Source organism: Hypanus sabinus, chromosome 3 (assembly GCF_030144855.1).
Source record: "Hypanus sabinus isolate sHypSab1 chromosome 3, sHypSab1.hap1, whole genome shotgun sequence".
NCBI classification, from domain to species: Eukaryota; Metazoa; Chordata; class Chondrichthyes; order Myliobatiformes; family Dasyatidae; genus Hypanus; species Hypanus sabinus.
In genome coordinates this window covers 7129319-7154900 of record NC_082708.1, presented here as the reverse complement: position 1 = coordinate 7154900, position 25582 = coordinate 7129319, and the positions used below count along the sequence as shown (strand labels likewise).

General features: G+C 48.4%; 1 protein-coding gene across 4 annotated transcripts in view; it reads right to left on the bottom strand.

Annotated features, from left to right (window-relative positions):
• Window positions 1–2125: 2125 nt before the first annotated feature.
• LOC132391017 (beta-arrestin-1) overlaps window positions 2126–25582 on the bottom strand; it is a 135934-nt gene continuing 112477 nt past the window's right edge. For 3 of the 4 annotated variants that reach the window (XM_059963629.1, XM_059963632.1, XM_059963631.1), the window contains 4 exons: window positions 20522–20545; window positions 17491–17561; window positions 9964–10015; window positions 2126–7300 (listed from right to left, as the gene is read on the bottom strand). In XM_059963629.1, the coding sequence (XP_059819612.1) occupies window positions 7189–7300; window positions 9964–10015; window positions 17491–17561; window positions 20522–20545 (259 nt within the window). In that variant the 3' untranslated portion in view covers window positions 2126–7188. The remainder of the gene's footprint in view (window positions 7301–9963; window positions 10016–17490; window positions 17562–20521; window positions 20546–25582) is intronic. The other variant, XM_059963630.1, reaches the window with a different exon arrangement.

The following is a 25582-nucleotide window of genomic DNA, read 5'->3' as shown; positions in this document are numbered from 1 at the left end:
AAATTCTGAACACCGCCAGAGATGGAGGACCTCCCTTGCTGCCCTGAACACCAGTGATGTAATGGGCAGTAAGTAAATAAGTCAGTTATGAACGCGTGTTTGTAGGGCAGTTTTTATGGGGGGGTGGTCACAACCTTCTCTCAATGCAGCTAGCCAGAATGTGGTGGGGAAGTACATGCCCAAAGTAATCACAGACCCCACCCATCCTGGACATTCACTTGTCTCCTCTCTCCCGTCAGGCAAAAGGTACAAAAGTCTGAAAGCATATCCCAACAGGCTTAAAAACAGCTTCTATGCCACTTCTATAAGATTATTGATTCGATCCCCAAGACGGACTCCTTACCTTACAATCTAACTCATCATCATGCTGAACCTTACTGTCTACTGGCACTGCACTTTCTCCGTAACAGTAACTAACTTTTATCAATGCACCATAGAAAGCATCCCATCTGGCTTGGTCTGGCAAGTGACCTCATAGAACTGTAGAGAGTTGTGGACGCAGCTCAGCGCACCATGGAAACCAGCCTCCACTTCATGGACTCTGATTATGCTGGCTGCTTTACTGAGGCAGTGAGGAGTGTAGACAAAGACCCGCCCACACCCCACCCTGGACATCCTCTCTTCTGTTCTTTCCCACTGTGTTGAAGATACAAAAGCCTGAGCACACACAGCATCAGGCTCAAGGGCAGCTTCTGTCCCGCTGTCAAATAGTTTCTTGTGCAGTAACATGGATTCTTGACCTCATTGTGATCTTGCGCTTTGTCTACCTGCAGTGCACGTTCTCTGAAGCTGTTGGGCTTTCTTCTGCGTTCTGCTATTGTTCTAGCTCAATGCATTGTGTAATGCTCTGATCTGTATGAAAAGCAAGACAAGCTTTACAATGTATCTGAGCCCTTGTGACAATAAACCAATTCCAGTTCACTAAGACCCTTCCTTTGCCTTGATGAACTACCCAGCTGACCCAATATCGCAAATGACCTTAGATTGATCACAAAAATTATACAACCCCTTGCTACTTATAAACAGTGAAAATGGACAACAGCACTGTCCAATCAGAAGCATCCTTTCCCACTGACTGACCTCTAATTGGTTGCTTTACCAATCGTTGTCATGCCCAAATCTAATCCTGCAGTGGGCGTATACACAAAATGCTGAAGGAACTCCCGGATCTCCAGCATCTGCAGAGTCTCTCGTGTTTATGGTTGATATCCAGGTGGTGGTGAATAGGCAAAGCTGGGGGGCGGGAGGGAAGATGCAGGAAGTCCTTTCCCTCCATGTAGTTTGGTTGGGTTTTGAACAACCTGATTGGATGGAAGTGAACTCCGGTGACAATCTGGAGTTAATGGGAGAGAGGTGGGAGAACTGAACTTGCTGTCTTCATATCAAAGGTGACTAAAATAAGATGTAATTGAGGCATTCACATCGCGTTAATAGTTGTATTGGGTGGCGGGGTGGAGTTGTAAGGCAGTTCTCCACTCGGCGAGCCTGCAGGTCACCCTTGGGCAAGGTGGAGCGCCTGCTTAACCCCCTCCACCCCCCGATCAGGGTCACGTGAAGCCACGGGAGCAGATGGTGGATGGTCGTACGAGCAGCCGGTGCAGATCACAAGTCCTGGTTATGTGACCACTGAAAATCTCTGAAGAGTATTGATAATGGCTGAGGTCACCCGTCTTATAAAGACACTGCCCAGAAGAGGCAATGGCAAACCACTTCTATAGAAAAAATTTGCCAAGAACAATCATAGTCAAAGACCATGCTTGTCCACATCACATAGTGATGATGTGGCATGGCACATAATGCTGCTGATGATGAGATGCTTTCTGGTGGTGGTGCAGGCTGAATAGGCAAAGCTGGTGGGGGGGGGGGGGGGAGAAGATGCAGGAAGTCCTTTCCCTCCACGTAGTTTGGTTGGGTTTTGAACAATCTGATTGAATGGAGGGGAACTCCGGTGACAATCTGGTGTTAATTAGGGAAAATTGTAGGGAGAACAGGAATTTTATTCTCTGAGAAAAGGCCATCACCGGTTCAATGGCTGAATGGCCTCCCTCACTGTGGTGAAGGAATTGAGCTCATGTAGTTTGGTGGACCTGGACGCTGCCACTGAGTGGCTTCCCCCCACCCCCCCCCCCCCCCGTTCTCTACTGGGCCCTCTTGTCGCTGTGCCACGCCATCCCTCTGTTGGGCTGGGTCAGTAGGGTCCGCACCCTCACCACTCAAAGAAGCTCTCAGGGTGGCCAAGGTCACCGCGAACCCCCGTCGGCCCAGGGTCCATACTGTACCGATGAATGCTGCGCCACTCCCTCCCTTCCCTGTCAATCGCACCAGTAAGGTGGCACCATCACCCCCCCACCCCCCCAAGTACGTACACACCTGCCTTCTCAGGATGACTGATGGCCAGTCACTCACCGTCAATTCTACGTGCAGCAGTCCCGGCAACGGCAGTGGACTCGGTCAATCGATCGTGGTGGAAACGTGTCAATTACACCCAAAGCACGAAGCCCTCAGTATGGGACTGGAGTCACAGAGACCCTGAAGGAGTGATGCCACCTTGCTGCTGTGCATCTAATGAGCAACAGTGGTAGAGCAAAAGCCCAGATCTCACCCTCAGTGCAGCCTTCAAATGTTTGCAAAGATTTATAACTTGAGGCACAAGCCTGCCGGCACAGAAACAGCTAGCACAGTGCTGTGGTAAAAAGGGAGCTTGTCACAAAATGACGAAGATGGCACTAGATTGACGATTACATTAGACTGGTACCAGGTTCTGAAGGTTAAAGCCGAGTTTAAAGTGTGGTTTTGAAATTGTGGTCATGGACATCGATCGGTGTGGAAACTGGCAAAATTTTACATCCAACTCACACTCTCCTGTCACAAACTTCAAAGGCAGAGAGGGCATGGGTCAGACACAGAGTGAAACTCCCTCTACACCGTCCCATCACACTCCTGGGGTCAGACACAGAGTGAAGCTCCCTCCACACTGTCCCATCACACACTCCCGGGGTCAGACACAGAGTGAAACTCCCTCCACACTGTCCCATCACACACTCCCAGGGTCAGACACAGAGTGAAGCTCTCTCTACACTGCCCCATCACACACTCCCGGGGTCAGACACAGAGTGAAACTCCCTCCACACTGTCCCATCACACACTCCCGGGGTCAGACACAGAGTGAAACTCCCTCTACACTGTCCCATCACAAACTCCCGGGGTCAGACACAGAGTGAAACTCCCTCCACACTGTCCCATCACACACTCCCGGGGTCAGACACAGAGTGAAACTCCCTCTACACTGTCCCATCACACACTCCCAGGGTCAGACACAGAGTGAATCTCCCTCCACACTGTCCCATCACACACTCCCGGGGTCAGACACAGAGTGAATCTCCCTCCACACTGTCCCATCACACACTCCCGGGGTCAGACACAGAGAGAAGCTCCCTCTACACTGTCCCATCACACACTCCCGGGGTCAGACACAGAGTGAAGCTCCCTCCACACTGTCCCATCACACACTCCCGGGGTCAGACACAGAGTGAAGCTCCCTCCACACTGTCCCATCACACACTCCCAGGGTCAGACACAGAGTGAAGCTCTCTCTACACTGTCCCATCATACACTCCCGGGGTCAGACACAGAGTGAAGCTCCCTCCACACTGTCCCATCACACACTCCCGGGGTCAGACACAGAGAGAAGCTCCCTCTACACTGTCCCATCACACACTCCCGGGGTCAGACACAGAGTGAATCTCCCTCCACACTGTCCCATCACACACTCCCGGGGTCAGACACAGAGAGAAGCTCCCTCTACACTGTCCCATCACACACTCCCGGGGTCAGACACAGAGAGAAGCTCCCTCTACACTGTCCCATCACACACTCCCGGGGTCAGACACAGAGTGAAGCTCCCTCCACACTGTCCCATCACACACTCCCAGGGTCAGACACAGAGTGAAGCTCCCTCCACACTGTCCCATCACACACTCCCAGGGTCAGACACAGAGTGAAGCTCTCTCTACACTGTCCCATCACACACTCCCGGGGTCAGACACAGAGTGAAGCTCCCTCCACACTGTCCCATCACACACTCCCAGGGTCAGACACTGAGTGAAGCTCCCTCTACACTGCCCCATCACACACTCCCAGGGTCAGACACAGAGTGAAGCTCCCCCTACACTGTCCCATCACATACACTCAGGGTCAGACACAGAGTGAAGCTCCCTCCACACCGTCCTATCACACACTCCCGGGGTCAGACAGAGAGAAGCTCCCTCTACACTGTCCCATCACACACTGTTAAATACAAAATAAAACTCCCTCATAAAAATTATATGGTAAGCTCCATGAATCTGTCCGGACAGAGGTGGAAACACAATGATGAGCCCACTCTGAAATCATGGCAAGGAGAAAAGGAAGAAAGTGACACCAAGTATCGTATAGTTATTGTTCCCAGTGTTACTGGACGCCATTCATCACCAGCTGACGTTGGAACTTATTGCCTGTGGGTTGACTAGTTCAACAACTCTACGATCCATTAGCTTATTGACGATGGATGGATGAAACTGGCTTGTGTTGTGTTTGAGCTGGACTGGACTGGAGTAGGATGGATGGTGTGGTGGCAGCTCCATGCAGATGTGGCTTATCACTTAGACGAGGTGGGACACAACATCCATGGGTGACCCTGACTTGTGGAGGGCCTCAACAGGTTTGATGGGATGGAATTGAGAGGAACTGGAAGAAGTCAACGGCTCAAGTGGCAGCTGTGAGAGGGAAGGAAGCATTGATGTCTTGGCTCATAAAGATTAACCAAATCTCAGCCTGAAACACCGACAGTTACTTTCCCCCCTACAGATGCCAGTCAACCCACTGACTGCCCCCAGCAGACTATCTGTCGCTTCACCCTCCAGCACTGACAGTCTTGTGCATCTTCCCTGGGTTGCTGGCCATGGGATATTGGGACGTGTGGGGTGGGCTGGACTGAAATGCAGTTGAGTTTTGCTGCACATGGTGGGCATGCCACACTGGCACCAGAAAGTGTGACAACACTTGCAGGCTGCCCCCAGCTCATCCTCAGTTTGTGTTGGCGGTTAATGCAAATGACACATTTCACTCAGAATCTGAATCTGAGTTGGGACGGGTTGAACTGGACTATGTTGGAAGTGTGGGGTTTATCTGCGTTGGGTTAAGTTGAAATGGGCTGGAGGGAACATCTAATTAAGATGGCACTGAACCAGGAAACTCATCGAGGTTGTTTTTTAGGTTCCTGGGGATGGCTCTGGGGACTGAGAGGAGAGTTGGGGTCCAGGCTGTCATGAGCCTGCGAGCCTGCGCACCTGTATTTGTTAATAGTTGTCTTATTTAGCATTGTTAAACCCTCGTGCTTACTGTTTAACCTTCTCCAGTATCTTGTGACTGGCACGGGTTTTCTGTGTACTGTGACTATTGAAAGCGATCTCCTGATTAGCTCTTATCGTAAGATCCTTGTGTTTTGAGAATGATTCATCTTGTAGTATTTCTTGGTCAAGCCACCGAGCTGATGGAATTCCTGTGAATAAACGTTTGTTTCTGTCTCTACGTGGGAGTCTGGCGTTCCTCTGCACCTGGGTTCAGTCGTCTGTCAGTGCACAGCATGACACGGGGTGGGGTTCAGGGATAGGGATGTGGGAAGTTAGAGGTCAGGGGCAGTAAATTAATTTTTAGGGGCAGGAGATGCTGGTCAGAACACTCTACGGTTGAAGCCCAAGGACAGAGACTAGTGATCTCCTTAGTTAGGGTCCCAAGGAGCAGGGCTGGAGGTACCACTGAGATTGGCAAATCCCAGCACCAGAGGTTCAAGCCAGCAGGAGGCACGAGGGCCAATGACCCCTCCTTACCCCAGAGTCAGTAGTATTTGGGGTCAGAGGTTCAGGCTTGGCAGTCACAGACTCGTGATTGGGAATTCCTGGGGGCGATACACAGAGGTTGCTAAGTGCGGTAATTGAAGACCGCAGACAGCGAGTCTGGAGTCAAGGCTGAAGGTTGAAGTTCCTGGGTCACACGTCTGGAGTCAGAGGCCTGATATCTTTTGAGTCAGGAGATTAGAGACCTGGGGACAGCCTGGACTGGAGTTGGAGGCCTGTCTGTGTAGGTGAGTGGGTGGAAGGATGGGAAAGGTTGTCATTCTGCTGAAGGTTGAGATGTTAATACACTTTTCGCTGTCTGTTTTAACGTACATATCTGGATCTGAATCTACCGTCCAGTTCCCTGCTTGCATTCTACTCAGAGTGGTGGATGCCTGGTATGGTGTAGAGGCAAATACATTAGAGGCTTTTAAGAGACATTTGGATAGGCAAATGGATGAAGGGATATGGACGAGGTGTAGGTAGGTAGGATTAGTGTTTTGTTTTGTAAAAAATTTGCTTTTTAGCTGATTCAGCACAACATTGTGGGCCGAGTGGCCTTTGGCGGTGCCGTACTGAGATCTATAAATGATAAACAACTTTGAATGTGATTACAGTGGGCTGGATTGATTCCGGATATCTGGGGTTGCTTTGAATTGAGTTGAAATAGATTGTAGTTGCTTCAAATGGAATTGTGTTGAGATAGGTTGTGTAGGAACCACTTGGAATATGTAGAGTTGTGTTGGATTGGATTGGGCTTTGATGGGATCTCCAGGTTTGCAAACACCTTGAGATTTCATTCTCCACCCTACCAACCTCTGCTATTAACCTGTAGGCAACAAGACCATTGTGTTTCCCACTTCCAGGTGTTAAGCTCTCAGGATAAACATAGAAAATGTTGGAAGCACTCAGCAGGTCTAACAAATGGTTTCTGTCCTGAAACGTTAAAACTGTTTCTCTCTCTAACGACACTGCCTAGCCCACTGAGACTTTCCAGCATATTCAGGCTGTGGGCATCTGCAGAATTTTGAATTTTTCTTTCTGGTTCACTCAAAGCATTGTCGTGGAATTTCCTGAATGGTCTGGAAACCCTAGAGAGAAGTGGACTGACACTACCAAAGGCAGAGGAGGCTGGGAAGAAACCGGTATCACTTCTGCACCAATCTTCAATCCACAGTCCAAGAGCTCTGGGCTCAAGGCCATCCAGAGTACTTGCTCTTTAAAATATTACAAGAAGAGGAACTACAAACAACGGCAGCTTTTCGTGTAGTGGGTGCGACCATGGATCAAGGCTGGGACGGTGGGTGGGGCGGTTTCACCGGTCGTCGTGTTGTGGTGAGTTCGCTCCATCTTCATTGTCACCGCTCTCGTCTTTCAGGCCCTTCAACCTCTGCCGGGCAAAGTCCTCGAAGACAATGTCATCGTCACTGTAAAGGGGCAGAGCAGATTGAACATAGAGTCATTGAAAGCCGTGGCATAGAATGATGCCACCTGGCCCTTCCTCTCTGGGCTGGCCCAGGAGATGTTACTTGGCCAGATCTCACCTCCAAGTGAAGAGCCCTGCAGATTACAGTCCTTCCAATATTGTTCCAAGTACTTAGAACATAGAAGATAGGACATTACAGCACAGTACAGGCCCTTCAGCCAACAATATTATGCCAGCCTTTTAATCTACTCAAAGATCAATCTAACCCTTCCCTCCCACAAGGTCCTCCGTATTTCTTTCATCTATGTACCTATCCAAGTGTCACTTAAATACCCTTATTGTATCTGGCTCCACCACCACCTCTGGCAGTGCATTAGTCCCTATGACCTCTGGCACCACCCCCCCCCCCCCATACTTTCCTCTAATCACCTTCAAATTATCCCCTTCTGTATTGGCCATTTCTGCCCTGCAAAAAATGGTGCTGGCTGTTCACTTGATCAATGCCTCTTATCATCTTGTACACACCTCTATCCCATCACCTCTCACCCTCCTTCATTCCAAAAGAGAAAACCCCAGCTTGCTCAACCTATCCTCATAAGACATGCTCTCTAATCCAGGCAGCATCCTGGTAAATCTCCTCTGCACCCTCTCTAATCCAGGCAGCATCCTGGTAAATCTCCTCTGCACCCTCTCTAATCCAGACAGCGTCCTGGTGAATCTCCTCTGCACCCTCTCTAATCCAGGCAGCATCCTGGTGAATCTCCTCTGCACCCTCTCTGATCCAGACAGCATCCTGGTGAATCTCCTCTGCACCCTCTCTAATCCAGGCAGCGTCCTGGTGAATCTTCTCTGCACCCCCTCTGATCCAGGCAGCATCCTGGTGAATCTCCTCTGCACCCTCTCTAATCCAGGCAGCGTTCTGGTGAATCTTCTCTGCACCCTCTCTAATCCAGACAGCATCCTGGTGAATCTCCTCTGCACCCTCTCTAATCCAGGCAGCATCCTGGTGAATCTTCTCTGCACCCTCTCTAATCCAGGCAGCATCCTGGTGAATCTTCTCTGCACCCCCTCTGATCCAGGCAGCATCCTGGTGAATCTCCTCTGCACCCTCTCTAATCCAGACAGCATCCTGGTGAATCTCCTCTGCACCCTCTCTAATCCAGGCAGCATCCTGGTGAATCTCCTCTGCACCCTCTCTAATCCAGGCAGCATCCTGGTGAATCTTCTCTGCACCCTCTCTAATCCAGACAGCATCCTGGTGAATCTCCTCTGCACCCTCTCTAATCCAGGCAGCATCCTGGTGAATCTCCTCTGCACCCTCTCTAATCCAGGCAGCATCCCGGTAAATCTCCTCTGCACCCTCTCTAATCCAGGCAGCATCCTGGTGAATCTCCTCTGCACCCTCTCTAATCCAGGCAGCATCCTGGTGAATCTCCTCTGCACCCTCTCTAATCCAGGCAGCATCCTGGTGAATCTCCTCTGCACCCTCTCTGATCCAGGCAGCATCCAGGTGAATCTCCTCTGCATCCTCTCCAAAGCTTCCACATGCTTCCTATAATGAGACAACCAGAATGGAACACAATTTTCCAAGTGTGGTCTCACCAAAGTTTTATAGAGCTGAAACGTTATTTCACAGCTCTTGAACTCAGTCCCCTAATGAAGACCAACACACCACACACCTTCTTAACCAATCCAGCAACTGTGTGGCAACTTTGAGGGATCTAAGGATGTGAACCCCAAAATCCTTCTGTTCCTCCACACTGCAATTAACCCCGTTGTTCTGCCTTAATATTTTGGGTCAGTGACTTTCCTCATCATGGGAAAGATGTGGAAGCTGTAGAGAGGGTGCAGAGGAGAATTACCAGATGCTGCTTGGATTAGAGAGCATGTCTTCAGAGTATAGATTGAGTGAGCTGAGACTTTTCACCTTGCAGCAAAGGTTGATTAGTAAGCGTGTCACAGGTTATGAGGACAAGACAGGAGAAAGGGATGAGAGAAATAATAAATCAGCCATGATGGAATGGTGCAGAATACACAAAGGCCCAAATGGCCTAATTCTGCTCCCAGTCTTATGGTCTTGATAGATGTGTACAAAATGATACGGGGCTTAAACTGAGTGGACGGCTAGAGACTTTTCCCAAGAGCAGAAATGGCTGATATGAAGGGGCATAAGTTTAGGGTGATTGGAGGAAAGTATGTCAGAAATAGATTTTTCAAGCAGAGAGTGGTGGGTGTGTGGAACATGTTGCTGGGGTGGTGGGCAAGGCAGATACATTGATACCTTGAAAAACTCATAGATAGGCACGTGGACAGTCCTTATATATACTGTGAGCTAATTTTATGTAGTTATATTTATTCTGTTTTTAGTTTTCTTTTAGATTATTGTATTTTTTTATGCTGCATTGGATCAGGAGTAAAAATCATTTTGTTCTCTTTTACACTTGTGTACAGAAAAATGACAATAAACTTGTGAATCATGTTTTGAGTGAATGAAAGAAAATGGAGGTCTGGGCTGGATTTTAGAGTAGATTCGGGCTCTGCCGTCACAACACAGTGGACTGCAGAGCCTGTACTGTGCTGGTCTGTTCTATGTGCTTTGAAATGACCGAGGCAGAGACGTTCAGGGGAAACAAAGAAGATCAAAGCAGAGCATCCAAAACTTACTTGGTGTCAAACTCGATCAAGTTGGTGTCGATGGGAGACTCGTTCTCTGTAGCTGTAAAGAAGAGTCACAGATGAGAAAGAACCCATGGCTGGAGTCCAATTTGATGACCATACTGATCCCCGGACAATGGCTGTCTTCAGAATAACAGTGTCCATTCTCTGTTAGCCTGACCACTTCTTGCCCTCAGCCCTGACTCCCCCATTCTGTTCCCTTTGTCACTCAACTCACTTCACTCCACCCCTCCTCGAGCCTTTCCTTCCTGCTAGATCAGTACGAATGCCCCCTACTCATTTGCCCATCTGCATCCCTGTCCAACCCACCAACTTCCATTTCTCCAACATGCCCCTTCCTCCATCCATTGTACCGCTCCGTCCTTGTCCCAATCCACCTCTTCCCTCCCCATCCCTCCTCATCTGCCCTCAGAGGCCAAACACCGTCCATGGATGAGATTAGTATTGCCTTTTCTCATGGCTGTACAGTAGAGAGTGCATTGACTGGTAGTATTGCAGCCAGGTACAGAAACACCAATCGCCCAGAATGGAAAAGCCTACAGAAAGTCTTGGACACAGCCCAGTCCGTCACAGGTGGGGACTACACGGTTCCGGAATATTAAGTGTATAGTAGAGAAAGGTGAGGCGGAACAAGTGATAAGGAGGACTAATGTACAGAGGGATGGGCTGACGGAACATGGAGTTAAATGTGCAGAAAGAATGAGTAAATGTAGGAAGGACAACAAAATTCTAGGGGTATATAGCCCGATGGGAGTTCGGGGAGCTGGGTTAAGCACAATAGGCAGCAATTCAAACAGAGAGAGGAGAAATGGGCTAAAAATTCTGTATCTGAATGCACGAAGTGTCAGAAATAAGGTGGATGAGCTTGAAGCTCAGGTGCGAATGGGTAACTATGATGTTGTTGGGATAATGGAGACATGGCTGCAGGGAGATCAGACCTGGGAAATGAATGTACAAGGGTATACATGCCATCGTAGGGACAGAAATGTGGGCAGAGGGGTTGGGGTGGCCCTGTTGGTGAGGAATGAGATTCAGTCCTTTGCAAGGGGGATCAGGAGAAGTAGAGTCTGTGTGGATAGAACTGAGGAACAGTAAGGGCAAAAGGACCCTAATGGGTGTTGTCTACAGGCCACCAAACAGTAGCATGGATATTGGGTGCAAGTTGAATAGGGAGTTAACACTGGCATGTGGCAAAGGTAATGTCGCAGTAGTTATGGGGGATTTCAACATGCAGGTGAACTGGGAGAATCAGGTTGGTGCTGGACCCCAGGATAGGGAGTCTGTAGAGTGCCTACGGGATGCATTCTTGGAACAGCTTGTACGAGAGCCGACCAGGGACAAGGCTATTCTGGATTTAGTGTTATGTAATGAACAGGATTTGATAAGTGATCTCGCAGTAAAGGAGCCATTAGGAGGTAGTGATAAGTTTTTATCTGCAATTTGAGAAGAATAAGGGCAGCTCGGAGATGTCAGTGTTGCAGTTGAACAAAGGAGACTATGGAGCCATGAGGGAGGAGCTGGCCAAAGTTAACTGGACGGATATCCTAGCAGAAAAGACAGTGGAACAGCAATGGCAGGTATTCTTGGGAATAATGCACAAGGTGCAAAATCAGTTCATCCCCCAGAAAAGGAAGGATTCAAAGGGGGGAAAGGGGCAACAGTGGTTGACAAAGGAAGTCAGAGATTGCATAGCATTAAAAAAAAAGCATGACAGAGCTAAGGTGAGTGGGAGGACAGATGATTGGGAAGTTTTTAAGGAACAACAGAACAACTAAAAAGGCAATACGGGGAGAAAAAATGAGGTACGAATGCAAGCTAGCCAGGAATATAAAGGAGGATAGCAAAAGCATTTTTTAGGTACGTGAAGAGAAAGAAGATAGTTAAGAACAATGTTGGGCCCTTGAAGAATGAATTGGGTGAAATTGTTATGGGAAACAGAGAAATGGCAGAGGAATTTGATGAGTACTTTAGATCTGTTTTCACTAAGGAAGACACAAGCAATCTCCCAGATGTATGGATGGGCCAAGGACATAGGGTAACAGAGGAAATGAAACAGATTGACATTAGGAAGGAAATGGTGATGAGTAGACTGATGGGACTGAAGGCTGACAAATCCCCAGGTCCAGATGGTCTGCACCCTAGGGTACTAAAGGAGGTGGCCCTGGAAATTGCGGATGCATTGGTAATCATTTTCCAATGTTCCTTAGTTTCAGGATCAGTTCCTGAGGATTGGAGAATGGCTAATGTTATCCCCACTTTTTAAGAAAGGAGGGAGGGAGAAAACAGAGAACTATCGTCCTGTCAGCTTAACATCAGTAGTGGGGAAGATGCTAGAGTCCATTATTAAAGATGAAATAGTGGCATATCTAGATAGCAGTGATAGGATTGGGCCAAGCCAGCATGGATTTACCAAGGGAAAATCATGCCTGACTAATCTGTGGAGTTTTTCGAGGATGTAACCAGGAAGTTAGACAGGGGAGATCCAGTGGATGTAGTGTACCTCGATTTTCAGAAGGCATTTGATAAGGTCCCACATAGGAGATTGATGGGTAAAATCAAAGCTCATGGCATTGGGGGGAAGACATTGACATGGATAGAAAACTGGTTGGCAGATAGAGAGCAAAGGGTAGCGGAGAATGGGTGTTTCTCGGAATGGCAGGTGGTGACTAGTGGGGTGCCACAGGGCTCGGTATTGGGACCACAGCTGTTTACCATTTACGTCAACGATTTAGATGAAGGCATTGAGAATAACATCAGCAAATTTGCTGATGATACTAAGCTGGGTGGCAGTGTGACATGTGATGAGGATGTTAGGAGAATTCAGGGTGACTTGAACAGGCTGGGTGAGTGGGCAGATACTTGGCAGATGACGTTTAATGTGAATAAGTGTGAGGGTATCCACTTTGGGAGTAAGAACAGGAAGGCAGATTATTATCTGAACGGTGTAGAGTTAGGTAAGGGAGAAGTACAAAGAGATCTAGGAGTCCTTGTTCATCAGTCACTGAAGGTGAATGAGCAAGTGCAGCAGGCAGTGAAGAAGGCTAATGGAATGTTGGCCTTTATTACAAAGGGAATTGAGTACAAGAGCAAGGAAATCCTCTTGCATTTGTACAGAGCCCTGGTGAGACCACACTTGGAGTATTGTGTACAGTTTTGGTCTCCAGGGTTAAGGAAGGACATCCTGGCTGTAGAGGAAGTGCAGCGTAGATTCACGAGGTTAATTCCTGGGATGTCTGGACTGTCTTACGCAGAGAGGTTAGACAGACTGGGCTTGTACACGCTGGAATTAAGGAGATTGAGAGGAGATCTGATAGGGATTGGACAAGATAGAGGCAGGAAATATGTTCCAGATGCTGGGAGAGTCCAGTACCAGAGGGCATGGTTTGAGAATAAAGGGTAGGTCATTTAGGACAGAGTTAAGGAAAAACTTCTTCTCCCAGAGAGTTGTGGGGGTCTGGAATGCACTGCCTCGGAAGACGGTGGAGGCCAATTCTCTGGATGCTTTCAAGAAGGAGCTAGATAGGTATCTTATGGATAGGGGAATCAAGGGATATGGGGACAAGGCAGGAACCGGGTATTGATAGTAGATGAACAGCCATGATCTCAAAATGGCGGTGCAGGCTCGAAGGGCCAAATGGTCTGCTTCTGCACCTATTGCCTATTGTCTATTGAAAGGCCCAGCACACCACTGAGCACATCTACAGGCCAACAGCACTGCTACAAGAAAGCAGCACCCATCATGTTTTAGTTCAAGTTTAATTATCATTCAAATATAATGAATATAGCCAAAAGAAGCAGTGTTCATCTGAGGCCAATGTGCAAAAGACATTACCAACAGCACACAACACAAGTAGCACATAAGGTTATGATTTCAGAAAAAAAATCACAAAGAGTAAAAAATAATAATATAGCCCAAGTCCTTGTGTGCCATGACCAGATTGATGGTAAATTGACCTGGTCCAGTTTGTTCTTCCACTGAGTAAAACCAGAAAGCAGCACCGAGCGAGCACCGGAGAGCAGCACCGAGCGAGCACCAGAGGGCAGCACCGAGCGAGCACCGGAGAGCAGCACCGAGCGAGCACCAGAGGGCAGCACCGAGCGAGCACCGGAGAGCAGCACCGAGCGAGCACCAGAGGGCAGCACCGAGCGAGCACCGGAGGCCAGCACCGACCGAGCACCGGAGGGCAGCACCGAGCGAGCACCAGAGGGCAGCACCGAGCGAGCACCGGAGGCCAGCACCGAGCGAGCACCGGAGGCCAGCACCGAGCGAGCACCGGAGGGCAGCACCGAGCGAGCACCAGAGGGCAGCACCGAGCGAGCACCGGAGAGCAGCACCGAGCGAGCACCAGAGGGCAGCACCGAGCGAGCACCAGAGGGCAGCACCGAGCGAGCACCGGAGGGCAGCACCGACCGAGCACCGGAGGGCAGCAGCGAGCGAGCACCAAAGGGCAGCACCGAGCGAGCACCGGAGGGCAGCACCGAGCGAGCACCGGAGGGCAGCACTGACTGAACACTGGGGGGCAGCACCGAGCGAGCACCAGAGGGCAGCACTGACTGAACACTGGAGGGCAGCACCGAGCGAGTGCCGGACAGCAGCACTGACTGAACACTGGAGGGCAGCACCGAGCGAGTGCTGGACAGCAGCACTGACTGAACACTGGAGGGCAGCACCGAGCGAGTGCCGGACAGCAGCACTGACTGAACACTGGAGGGCAGCACCGAGCGAGTGCCGGACAGCAGCACTGACTGAACACTGGGGGGCAGCACCGAGCGAGTGCCGGACAGCAGCACTGCCTTGGCATTTCCTCCCCGGGTGACAGCAACAGCGAGCCCACGGCTTGGGCTTTGTCCTCGTCACAACCAAGGCAAAGCTGCTCCCCCACTGTCATTCTTTCCAATAAACCAGTGAACCAGACTGGCAGTATTCTGCATTACCAATGTCCAAGAGGGTCTTGGTTCACAATAAAAATGTCCAAAATGATCATTCAGACTGCACACTTTCTTGGCACAATGATATACAACAGGTCCAGATGACAACAATACAACGGCACGCAAAAACTCCAAATCCATCACTATCCTGAGGGAATAGTCATCAAGCATTCCCACCTTTTCGGCTATGCTCACGTCTCCCTGCTGGCATCGGGCAGGAGGTACAAAAGTCTTAGGTCCCAGACCTCCAGGTTCAGACACAGTTAAGCTCAAGTTTAATTGTCATTCAACCATTCATGAATACCATCAAATGAAACAGTATAACTCCGGGACCAAGGTACAAAACACAGTACCAACAGTCATACACAGCACAAGGTGCATATAGCTTGTAAGTCAGCAGTAAACATACAGTCCCACAAAAAGTATAGCCCAAACCCCTGAATGACATGTTCTGTAAATTACTGGTGCATGGATACTATGAGCAAGAACAGGCAGCTCTCAGCAGTCCACGTACCGGCTGTGTGGTGAGAAAAGCACAATGGAGCCTCGTTCACCTCAGACCGTTGAAAAAGTTTGGTATGGGCCCCCAAATCCTAAGAATTTTCTACAGGGGCACAATTGAGAGCATCCTGACTGGCTACATCAGTGCCTGGTATGGGAACTGTACTTCCCTCAATCGCAGGATTCTGCAGAGAGTGGTGTGGACAGCCCAGCGCATCTGTAGATGTGAACTTCCCACTATTCAGGACATTTACAGAGACAAGTGTGTAAAAAAGGCTTGAAGGATCATTGGGGATCCAAGTCACCCCAACCACAATCTATTCCAGCTGCTACCATCCGGGAAACGGTACCACAGCATAAATGCCAGGACCAACAGGCTCCAGGACAGCTTCTTCCACCAGGCCATCAGACTGATTAATTCATGCTGATACAATTGTCTTTCTATGTTATATTGACTGTCCTGTTGTGCATACTATTTATTACAAATTACTATAAATTGCACATTTAGACTGAGATGACTTTTACTCATGTATGCGAAGGACGCAAGAAATAAAGTCAATTCAATTAAATTCAGAATTCAACTCACAAACAGATGTCTACACACAAACCAACGTGCCATTCCACCAGTTGAACACTGGAGGGCAGCAATTATCACCCTACCACCATCAGGCTCCTGAACCAGCGTGGATAACTTCAATGTCCACAACTCTGAACTGATTCCACAGCCTATGCACTCACTTTCAACAACTCACATTCTCAGCATTATTTATTTACTTATTTATTATTAGTTATTATTATTATTGTATTTGTACAGATGATCTTCTTTCTCACTTTGGTTGTTTGTCCATCTTCGTGTGCAGTTGCTCATTGAATCTATTGTTACTCTTCATTCTACTGTAAATGGCCGCAAGAAGATGAATCTCAAGATTGTATATGATGATATATATGTACTTTGGTAAGAAATTTACTTTGAACTTTTCTCTTTTTGAGTCCAGTGACTCAAGGGGGTGATAAGATTGTGCTGAGGAAGAGGCTGGTTCAACTTTACTTGATGGAGTTTTAGGTTCCAAAATTAGCAGAGAAACAGGCCATTCAGCCCACAACATCTATGCTGACCATGATGCCAAACTAATCCCATCTGCCTGCACATGAACAATATCCTTCCCTGTCTGTTCATATGACTGTCCACAGCAGGGGTTCACAACCATTTTCATGCCGTGGACCAATTCCATTAAGTAAGGGGTCTGTTGAAAATGCTGGAGGAACTCAACAGGCCAGTCAGCATCTATGGAGGGGAATAAACAGTCGACGTTTTGGACTGATATTATTCATTCGTTAAGAGTTCAACCAGCATTTTGTGAGCAGTGTACTGGATTTCCAGCATCTGCAGAATCTCTGGTGACCATGTCTCTGTATAAGTGTGTTTGCTATAGTATATACTTCCAGCATCCCCCACCCCCAGCAACTCATCCTGGTAACCCACCACCCTCTGTGTAGAAACCTGTCCCGTAAGTAAAGTCACAGAGAACTATAGCACAGAAAGAGACCCTTCAGCCCATCTAGTGCATACTAAACTGTTCCAAAGACCTGCACTTAGACCATCTCCCTTCGCACCCCTCCCATCCATGTACTTATCCAAACTTCTCTTCAGTGTTGCAATCAGACCTGAATCCACTACCTGCACTTGCAGCTCATTCCACACTCACACCACTCTCTGAGTTTAGGTTCCCCTTAAATGTTTCACCTTTCATTCTTAACCATAAGGGATAGAACAGAATTTGGCCATTCAGCCCATCGTCAATTCCACCTCTGGCCTCCAGTTCTAATCTCACTCAATCTCATTTGACAATTCCTTTAAACTTTTCCCCTCTCACCATAAAGCCAAGCCTTCTCGTGAGTGACATCTCTAACCTGGGGAAATTACAATGATGGCCCATCTTATCTGTGCCTCTCATAGACTGGCATCATGGGCCGAAGGTCTCGTTCGCCTGCTCTGCAGTTTTGAGTTCCATCAAACTTTGTTTCGGCCGTTGGGAGATTTGTTCCCCAACACTGATTCCCATTTCCTTCTCTGGAATCTCTTACCTTCTCTGCTGAGTGTCTCCTCGTCAGGTTTGGCGTGCATCAGGGTAAAAGGAAGCTCGACAACCACGTCACTGGAAGATGCAGAGGCAGATTATCAGAGTACTGAACCCTCTCTGTAAACCTCACCTCTCCCTCCCTCTCCTCACACCAGATCATTAGAGTACTGAACTGTCTTTGGAACCCCACCTCCTCCTCACATCAGATCGTTCGGGAGCTGAATCCTCTTTATAACCCATCTCCACCTGATGGTGAGGGGGAGGAGTGGGTTCTTTGTGGAACTGACAAAGCAACCCAGAGAGAGAGAGAGAGAGAGAGAGAGAAAGAAAGAGAGAGGGGGGGAGGGGAGAGAGAGAGAGGAAGGGAGGGGGAGAGAGAGAGAACGTGACAGAAAGAGACAGAGAAGCAGAAAGAGAGAGAGAGAAAGAAACAGAGAGAGATGACAAGACACATGGACAATAGACAGTAGGTGCAGGAGTAGGCCATTCGGCCCTTCTAGCCAGCACCGCCATTCACTGTGATCATGGCTGATCATACACAATCAATACCCTGTTCCTGCCCTCTCCCCATATCCCTTGACCCCGCTATCTATCTCTATCTAACTCATGGAGAGAGAGACAGAGGGATAAGAGGAGATAGAAATAGACCGAGGGAGACAGAGAGAGAGGGAGAGAGACAGAGACAGAGACTGACACAGACAGAGAGAGAGTGAGAGACACACAGAGACAGACTGAGAGAGAGAGAGAATGAAAGACGGGGACAGAGACAGACAGAGATACCGAGAGAGAAAGAGAAACAGACAGAGATGGGGAGAAAGACAGAGATAGAGAAAATGGAGAAAATGAGAGAGGAAAAGAAAGGAAATCTTAAAAACAAAGACAGAGGATTACATGGTGCGAATTACTGGTGAGGTTGCATTGGAGTACTGAGTGTAGTTCTGGTTGGCCAACCAACAGGAAGGATGTGATGAACCTGGATAAATTGTGACTGTCTTCCCTCGAGTGTAGGAGACTGAGGGGTGACCCTGTAGAGAGGGATATTGATAAGGTGACTGGCCAGTGTTTTTCCCAATGTATGGGAGCCCAGACCTAGAAGATTTGGGTTTATGGTGAGAGGGGAAAGATTTAAAATGGAGATGAGGGGTGACATTTTTCCCATAGAGGGTGATGAGTTGTTAGAGAATGTGGTAGGAATGGGTACAACTACAGTGACACTAAGACAGGGACATAGATAGGAAAGATTAATTTATTTATTTAGATACCCAGCACAGAACAGGCTTTTCCGGCCCAGCGAGCTGCACCACCCAGCAACCCAGCAATTTAACCCCAGCCTAATCACTGGACAATTTACAATGACCAATCAACCTACCTACCAGTATGCCTTTGGACTGTGGGAGGAAACCTGAGCACCCAGAGGAAACCCATGCACACACAGGAAGAAGGCAGAAACAGAGAGACTAACGAGTCAGAGTGGGAGAAGAAAGTGAGAGAGATATAAAGAGAGACACAGAGGGAGTAAGAGTGGGAGAAGAGAGCAGGCGGACAACCGCGCACAGGGATATCAGAACCAGGTTTATTATCACTATCCTATATATTAAATTTGTTGTTTTGCAGCAGCAATACATTGCAAAGGCATAAACTCACCAAGTTACAAAGCAGATGCATTAAATGGAATAATGAGATAGTGTTCATGCATTCATGAAATCTGATGGCTGACGGGAGGAATGAGACAGTCAGTGAGAAGATAGGGAAATGATCATATCAAACAAGCTGGGGAGGCACAAGAGGTCTGGTGGCCTATTCACAGAATATAGAACAGAAAAGGCCCTTTGGCCCACAACACTGTGCTGACCTTTCAACCTATTCCATCATCAATCTGACCCTTTGTGGTAAACCATGTACTTGATAGTAATTGATAGTGCATCACCCTTCCCCCCTACGTAGCCCAACTTCCTCCATTTTTCATGCCTAAGAGTCTCTCATCCCTGCTGTACTTCCCTCTAATCAAGTCCGCTCTGCCACTTAATCATGCTGGATATTTTCAAACCCTTTCTCCCTGTAACACTTAACCCCCTTAACCATCAAGAACCTATCCATCTCTGACTTAAATGCACCCAATGACTTGGCCTCCACTGCCCGCTGTGGGAATTAATTCCGCAGATTCACCACCCATTAACACAAGAGATTCTGCAGATGTTGGAAATCCAGAGCAACAAACACAAAATGCCAGAGGAACTTATGAAGGATTTTGGCTCGAACTGTCTATTCCTTTCCACAGATGCCGCCTAGTTAATCCGGCATTATGCGTGCGTTCCTCGGATTTCCAGCATCGGTAGATTTTCTCTTCTCAGCATTCCGTTATTCCTCCCCTTCCTTTCCAGCCCCGATGAAGGATCTCGGCCCGGTGCTGACCCGTTGAGCTCCTCAGTATTCTGCGGGTAACCCAGAGCAGCTGCAGTGCGCACCATCTACAAAATGCACCCGGGCTACTCCCAAACCCACCACTCCTCCCACCCAGAGGGACGATGGAACACCACCACCTGCAGGTTCCCCTCCCAGTCACACACCGTCCCCTCACTGGGTCTAAATCCTGATACTCGTCCTCAACAGCACCGTGGGAGGGGGGGGGGGGGCTTTTACTGGAAGGACTGCAGAGGTTCATCTCCATCTTCTCGATGGCCAGTTAGGGAGGGACAATAAATGCTGGCCTCCATTCCAGGGAAGAAGAAGTGACATTTTAAAGAGAAAAGAATATATTTTTTGGAGTGCTTCCATGCGGTGGTTCTGCTGGAGAGGACTGAAGGGAGAGCCACTGTGGGCAGAGTCTTGGGGATAGGTTTATGTCTGCGGGTGAGATGGACTCCACACCAATCATGGTGGATCACACCCACTGTTAAGGAGATGACAGCATTCATCTGCAGCCATGGTTTCTCTACATCGCAATTGCATGCATTGCCAGAGAGGGTGGAACATGCATAATGGGGTGAAATGTCTCATGTCGTTTAGCCGCGGTGGCCAAAAGCTTTGCCATTTACCTTGTGGCAAGATCTCCCAAGATGCTGGCATCAGAAAACAGAGAGAGAGAGAGAAATCCGATCAACAAGTCACCAACAGGGTTCATATTGACATGAAATGCAACAACACAGCTCCACCACTGCCTCCATGAAGACCACACTCATCGCTGAACATCAACCAGTGACACAGCCTGCCCCCAGGGCTCTGGATAATGCATGGCCCAGAACACTCAAAGGTAGACCTCTCCACACCCAAGACCATGGAGGCACCTAACCAACAGATCCAATACGAAATTGGTTAGGCTGTATTGGGAGTATTGTGTGCCGTTTTGGGCCATTATCTAAGAAGGTTGAGCTGTGCAGGGAGAAAGTACAGGGAAGGGGTGAACAAGAATGATTCCCCCAATGAAAGAGTTAACAAATGAGGAGTGTTTGATGGCTCTGGGCCTGCACTCGCTGACGTTTAGGGGGGATGTCACAGAAACCTATCAAATATTGAAAGGCCAGGATGGAGTGCATGTGGAGAGGATGTTTCCTACAGTGCGGGAGTCTAGGACCAGAAGGTACAGACTCAGAATAGAGAGACGTTCATTTAGACGTTTCTTTAGCCAAAGGGTATGAATCTGTGGAATTCATTCCCACAGGTGGCTGTGGAGACCAAGTCATTGGGTATATTTAAAGTGGAGGCTGATAGATTGTTGATTAGTCAGGTCATCAAAGGTTTTGGAGAGAAGGCAGGAGAATAGGTTTGAGAGGGTAAACGAACCAACCATTATGGAGTTGGAGAAAACTCAGTGGGCCGAATGGCCTAATTCTGTTCCTGTGTTTTATGGTCTTATGGGCCAATGGGATTTGATAAGGCTGAGGACTATAAAAATTAAACAGGACATGAAATCTTCTGGGACAACAGGGAGGACATGGTTTTCTGGGACATTGTCTATTGCTGGTACAGAGGAGTCCCTGTATCAGTGTCCAGTGGTGGGACAGGGGAACATCTGGGAAGATTCAGTATTTGGATCGGGGACTCCTGAGTCTTTGATCAGTGATGGGATGGGAGTCCTCTGGGAAGATACAATGATGGGGCAGGGACCTCTGGGATGGTTCAGTGATGGGAGGGGAACCTCTGAGTCTTTGATCAGTGTTGGGATGGGGGTGTTGGAAGATCCAATGATGAGATAGGGAACCTCTGAGATGATTCAGTGATGGGAAGGGGCTCTCTAGAATGATTCACTGATAGGAACAGAGAACCTTTAAGGCAAATCAGTGATGGGACAGGGACCTGTGGGAGGATTCAGTGGTGGGAGGGGGACCTCTAAGCCTTGGTCCATGACGAGAACCGGGGGGACCTCTGGGAGGATTCAGTGGTGGGAGGGGGACCTCTAAGCCTTGGTCCATGACGAGAACCGGGGGGACCTGTGGGAGGATTCAGTGGTGGGAGGGGGACCTCTAAGCCTTGGTCCATGACGAGAACCGGGGGGACCTGTGGGAGGATTCAGTGGTGGGAGCGGGACCTCTAAGCCTTGGTCCATGATGAGAACCGGGGGGACCTCTGGGAGGATTCAGTGGTGGGAGGGGGACCTCTAAGCCTTGGTCCATGACGAGAACCGGGGGGACCTCTGGGAGGGTTCAGTGGTGGGAGGGGGACCTCTAAGCCTTGGTCCATGACGAGAACCGGGGGGACCTGTGGGAGGATTCAGTGGTGGGAGGGGGACTTCTAAGCCTTGGTCCATGACGAGAACCGGGGGGACCTGTGGGAGGATTCAGTGGTGGGAGGGGGACCTCTAAGCCTTGGTCCATGACGAGAACCGGGGGGACCTCTGGGAGGATTCAGTGGTGGAAGCAGGGGAAGCTTTGGGATGATTCACAGATGGAAGGGAAACCCCTGGGATGATTCATAAGACCATAAAATATTGGAGCAGAATTAGGCCATTTGGCCCATTGAGTCTGCTACCATTTCATCAAGGTTGATCCAGTTTTCCTCTCAGCCCCCAATCTCCTGCCTTCTCTCCATATACATAAAGACCTGACCTCCACAGCTTCATGTGGGAAAGAATTCCACAGATTCGCGACTATCGCTAAAGAAATTCCTCCTCATCTCCATTCTAAAAGGATGCCCCTTTATTCTGAAGTTGTGTCCTTGGTCTTAGACTCTCCCACCATCAGAAACTTCCTCTCCACATCCACTATCAAGGCCTTTCACCAGGTTTCAGTGAGGTCATCTTCATTCTCCTGAATTCCAGTAAATACAGGCCTAGAGACACCAAACACTTTTCATATAACAAGCCATTCAATCTTGGAAACATTTTCATGAGCCTCCTTTGAACCCTCTCCAGTTTCAGCACATCCTTTCTAAGATAAGGACCCTAAGCTGCTTAAAACACTCCATGTGAGGCCTCACCAGTGCTTTATAAAGTCTCAGCATTACATTCTTGCTTTTATATTCTAGACCTCTTGAAATGAACGCTAACATTGCATTTGCCTTCCTCACCACAGGCTCAAACTGCAAAATGAACCTTTAGGGAATCCTGCACAAAGACTCCCGTCCCTTTGCACTTCAGTTTTTTTTGTATTTTCTCTCTATTTGGAAAACAGTTATCCCTTTCACTTGTTCTACCAAGGTACATGACCATACACTTCCCAACACTGTATTTTATCTGCCACTTCTTTGCCCATTCTCCTAATCTGTCTAAGTCCTTCTGTAGCCTCTCTACTTCCTCCAAACTACCTGCCCCGCTAGCTATCTTCATATTGTCTGCAAAACTTGCAACAAAGCCATCAATTCTATCATCCATGTTACTGACATAAAAGAAAGGTTCACTTTATTCCCACTCTTTGCCTCCTGCCAATCAGCCACTGCTTTATCCACGCTAGAATCTTTCCTGTAATACCCTGGGTTGGTAGCTTGTTAAGCAGCCTCCTGAAAATCCAAGTGGACATCAACCAATTCTCCTTTGTCTATCCTGCTTGTTACTTCTTCAAAAAATTCCAACAGATTTGTCACGCAAGATTTTCCTTTGAGGAAATCATACTGACTACGGCCTATTTTATCATGAGCCTCCGAGTACCCTGAAAGCAAATCCTTAGCAATTGACTCCAAAATTTTCCCAATCACTGTGGTAAGACTAACTGGTGAATAGTTTCCTTTATTTGCTCTCTCCCTTCTTGAAGAGTGGAGCGACATTTTCAATTTTTCAGTCTTCCAGAACCATTTCAGAATCTAGTGATTCTAGAAATATCACTACTAATACCTGGAGCTCTTTCAGAACTGTGAAGTGGACACCGTCTGGTCCAGGCGACTTAGCTACCTTCAGACCTGTCAGTTTCCCAAGAACCTTCTCTCTAGTAATGGTAACTTCACACACTTCATGACCCTGACACCTGAACTTACACCTTTCAGCTTGTGTCTTCCAAATTGAAGACCGACGCAAAATACTTACTCAGTTCATCCACCATTTTCTTGTCCTCCATTACTACCTCACCAGCATCATTTTCCAGCAATCTGATAAACTCTCTCACCTCTCTTTATGTCTCCGAAGAAACTTTTGGTATCCTCTTTAATATTAGTGGCTAGCTTATTTTCATATTCCATCTTTACCCTCTTTACTTTTTTAGTTGATTTTTAAAAGTTTTCCAATCCTCTAACTCCCCACTAATTTTTGCTCTATTATATGTCCTCTCTTTGGCTTTTATTTTGGCTTTGACTTTTCTTGTTAGCCACGGCTGTGTCATCTTGTCTTTAGAAAAATTCTTCCTCTTTGGGATGAAACTGTGCTACAGGTTCATCAACATTATTCCGTACACTGGGCACATTCAAATATAACACCTTCAGACCCGTATTCACCCTTCTCACTTCTGTCCACCTTTTATGTTGCAACTCATCCTGTTGACTGTAATTTTTCCCCATCATCAGCCTCTCCTTGCTGGGAGTCTCACTACACATTGCCTCTGTTTGTAAACCAACCATCTTCAGCACTATCGCTTCAGTTCCCATCCCCGTCAAATTAGTTGAATCCCGCCCGAACAACTCAAGCCAACCTGCCTGCAAGGATATTGGAACCCTCGGGTCAGGTGTAACCCATTGCTTTTGTGCAGGTCATAACTTCCCCAGAAGAGATCCCAATGCTCCATCAATCTGAACCTCTGCCTCCTGTACCAGGTCCTCAGCCACACATTCACCTGTCAAATCATTCTATTCTTACCCTCACAGGCACGTGGCACAGACAGCAATCCAGAGATTACTACCCTGGAGGTCCTGTTTCTCAGCTTTCTTCCTAGCTCCCCAAAATCTCTCTTCAGAACCTCCTCACCTTGTTTACTTGTCATTGGCGCCGATATGTACCAAGACTTTTGACTGCTCAACCTTGCCCTTGAGAATCTGTCGACCCGATCCGAGACATCCTTAATCCTGGCACCAGGGAGGCAACATACCATCCAGGTGTCTCTACTGCACCCACAGAACCTCATCTCTGTTCTTCTCACTCCTCATCTCCTATCAACACTGCAATCCTCTTCACACCTCTGTGCTTCTGAGCCACAGTGCCAGAAACCTGGTCACTGTGGCCTGCCCCCAACCCCCCCAACAGAATCTAAAGTTGTATATTTATTATTGAGGGGAATGGCCACAGGGGTACTCTATGCATTTCCCCTCCTCCTCCTGACAGTCACACAGTCACCTGCCTCCCACAACCTCGGGGTGACTACTTCCCTGCAGCAACCTGCATGAGTCAAAGGTCATCCAGCTGCAGCTCCAGTAGCTCGGTGCACCTGGCGCAGGTGTGTTTATCCAGGAGACTGGAGGTACCCTGACTTCCCACATCCCACACACAGTCCAAAACACTGCTCCTGGAGCCGTTCTCACTAAACTCCTATACCCTAACAGATGAGGAATGAACAAATACGAACAGAAAGAGAGTAATCTATAGGGCAATTTACCTCACTGAAGCCTGACGAGCCAAGGCCACTCTGAACACTGGCACACTCCAAGTGAATGGCCGCTCCACTTGCATTTGAATTGTTCTCATTGGCCCTTTCCAAAGAATCCCTCTTGCTGATTGGTCGCCCCTCAACTCAGAGAAACTGCCA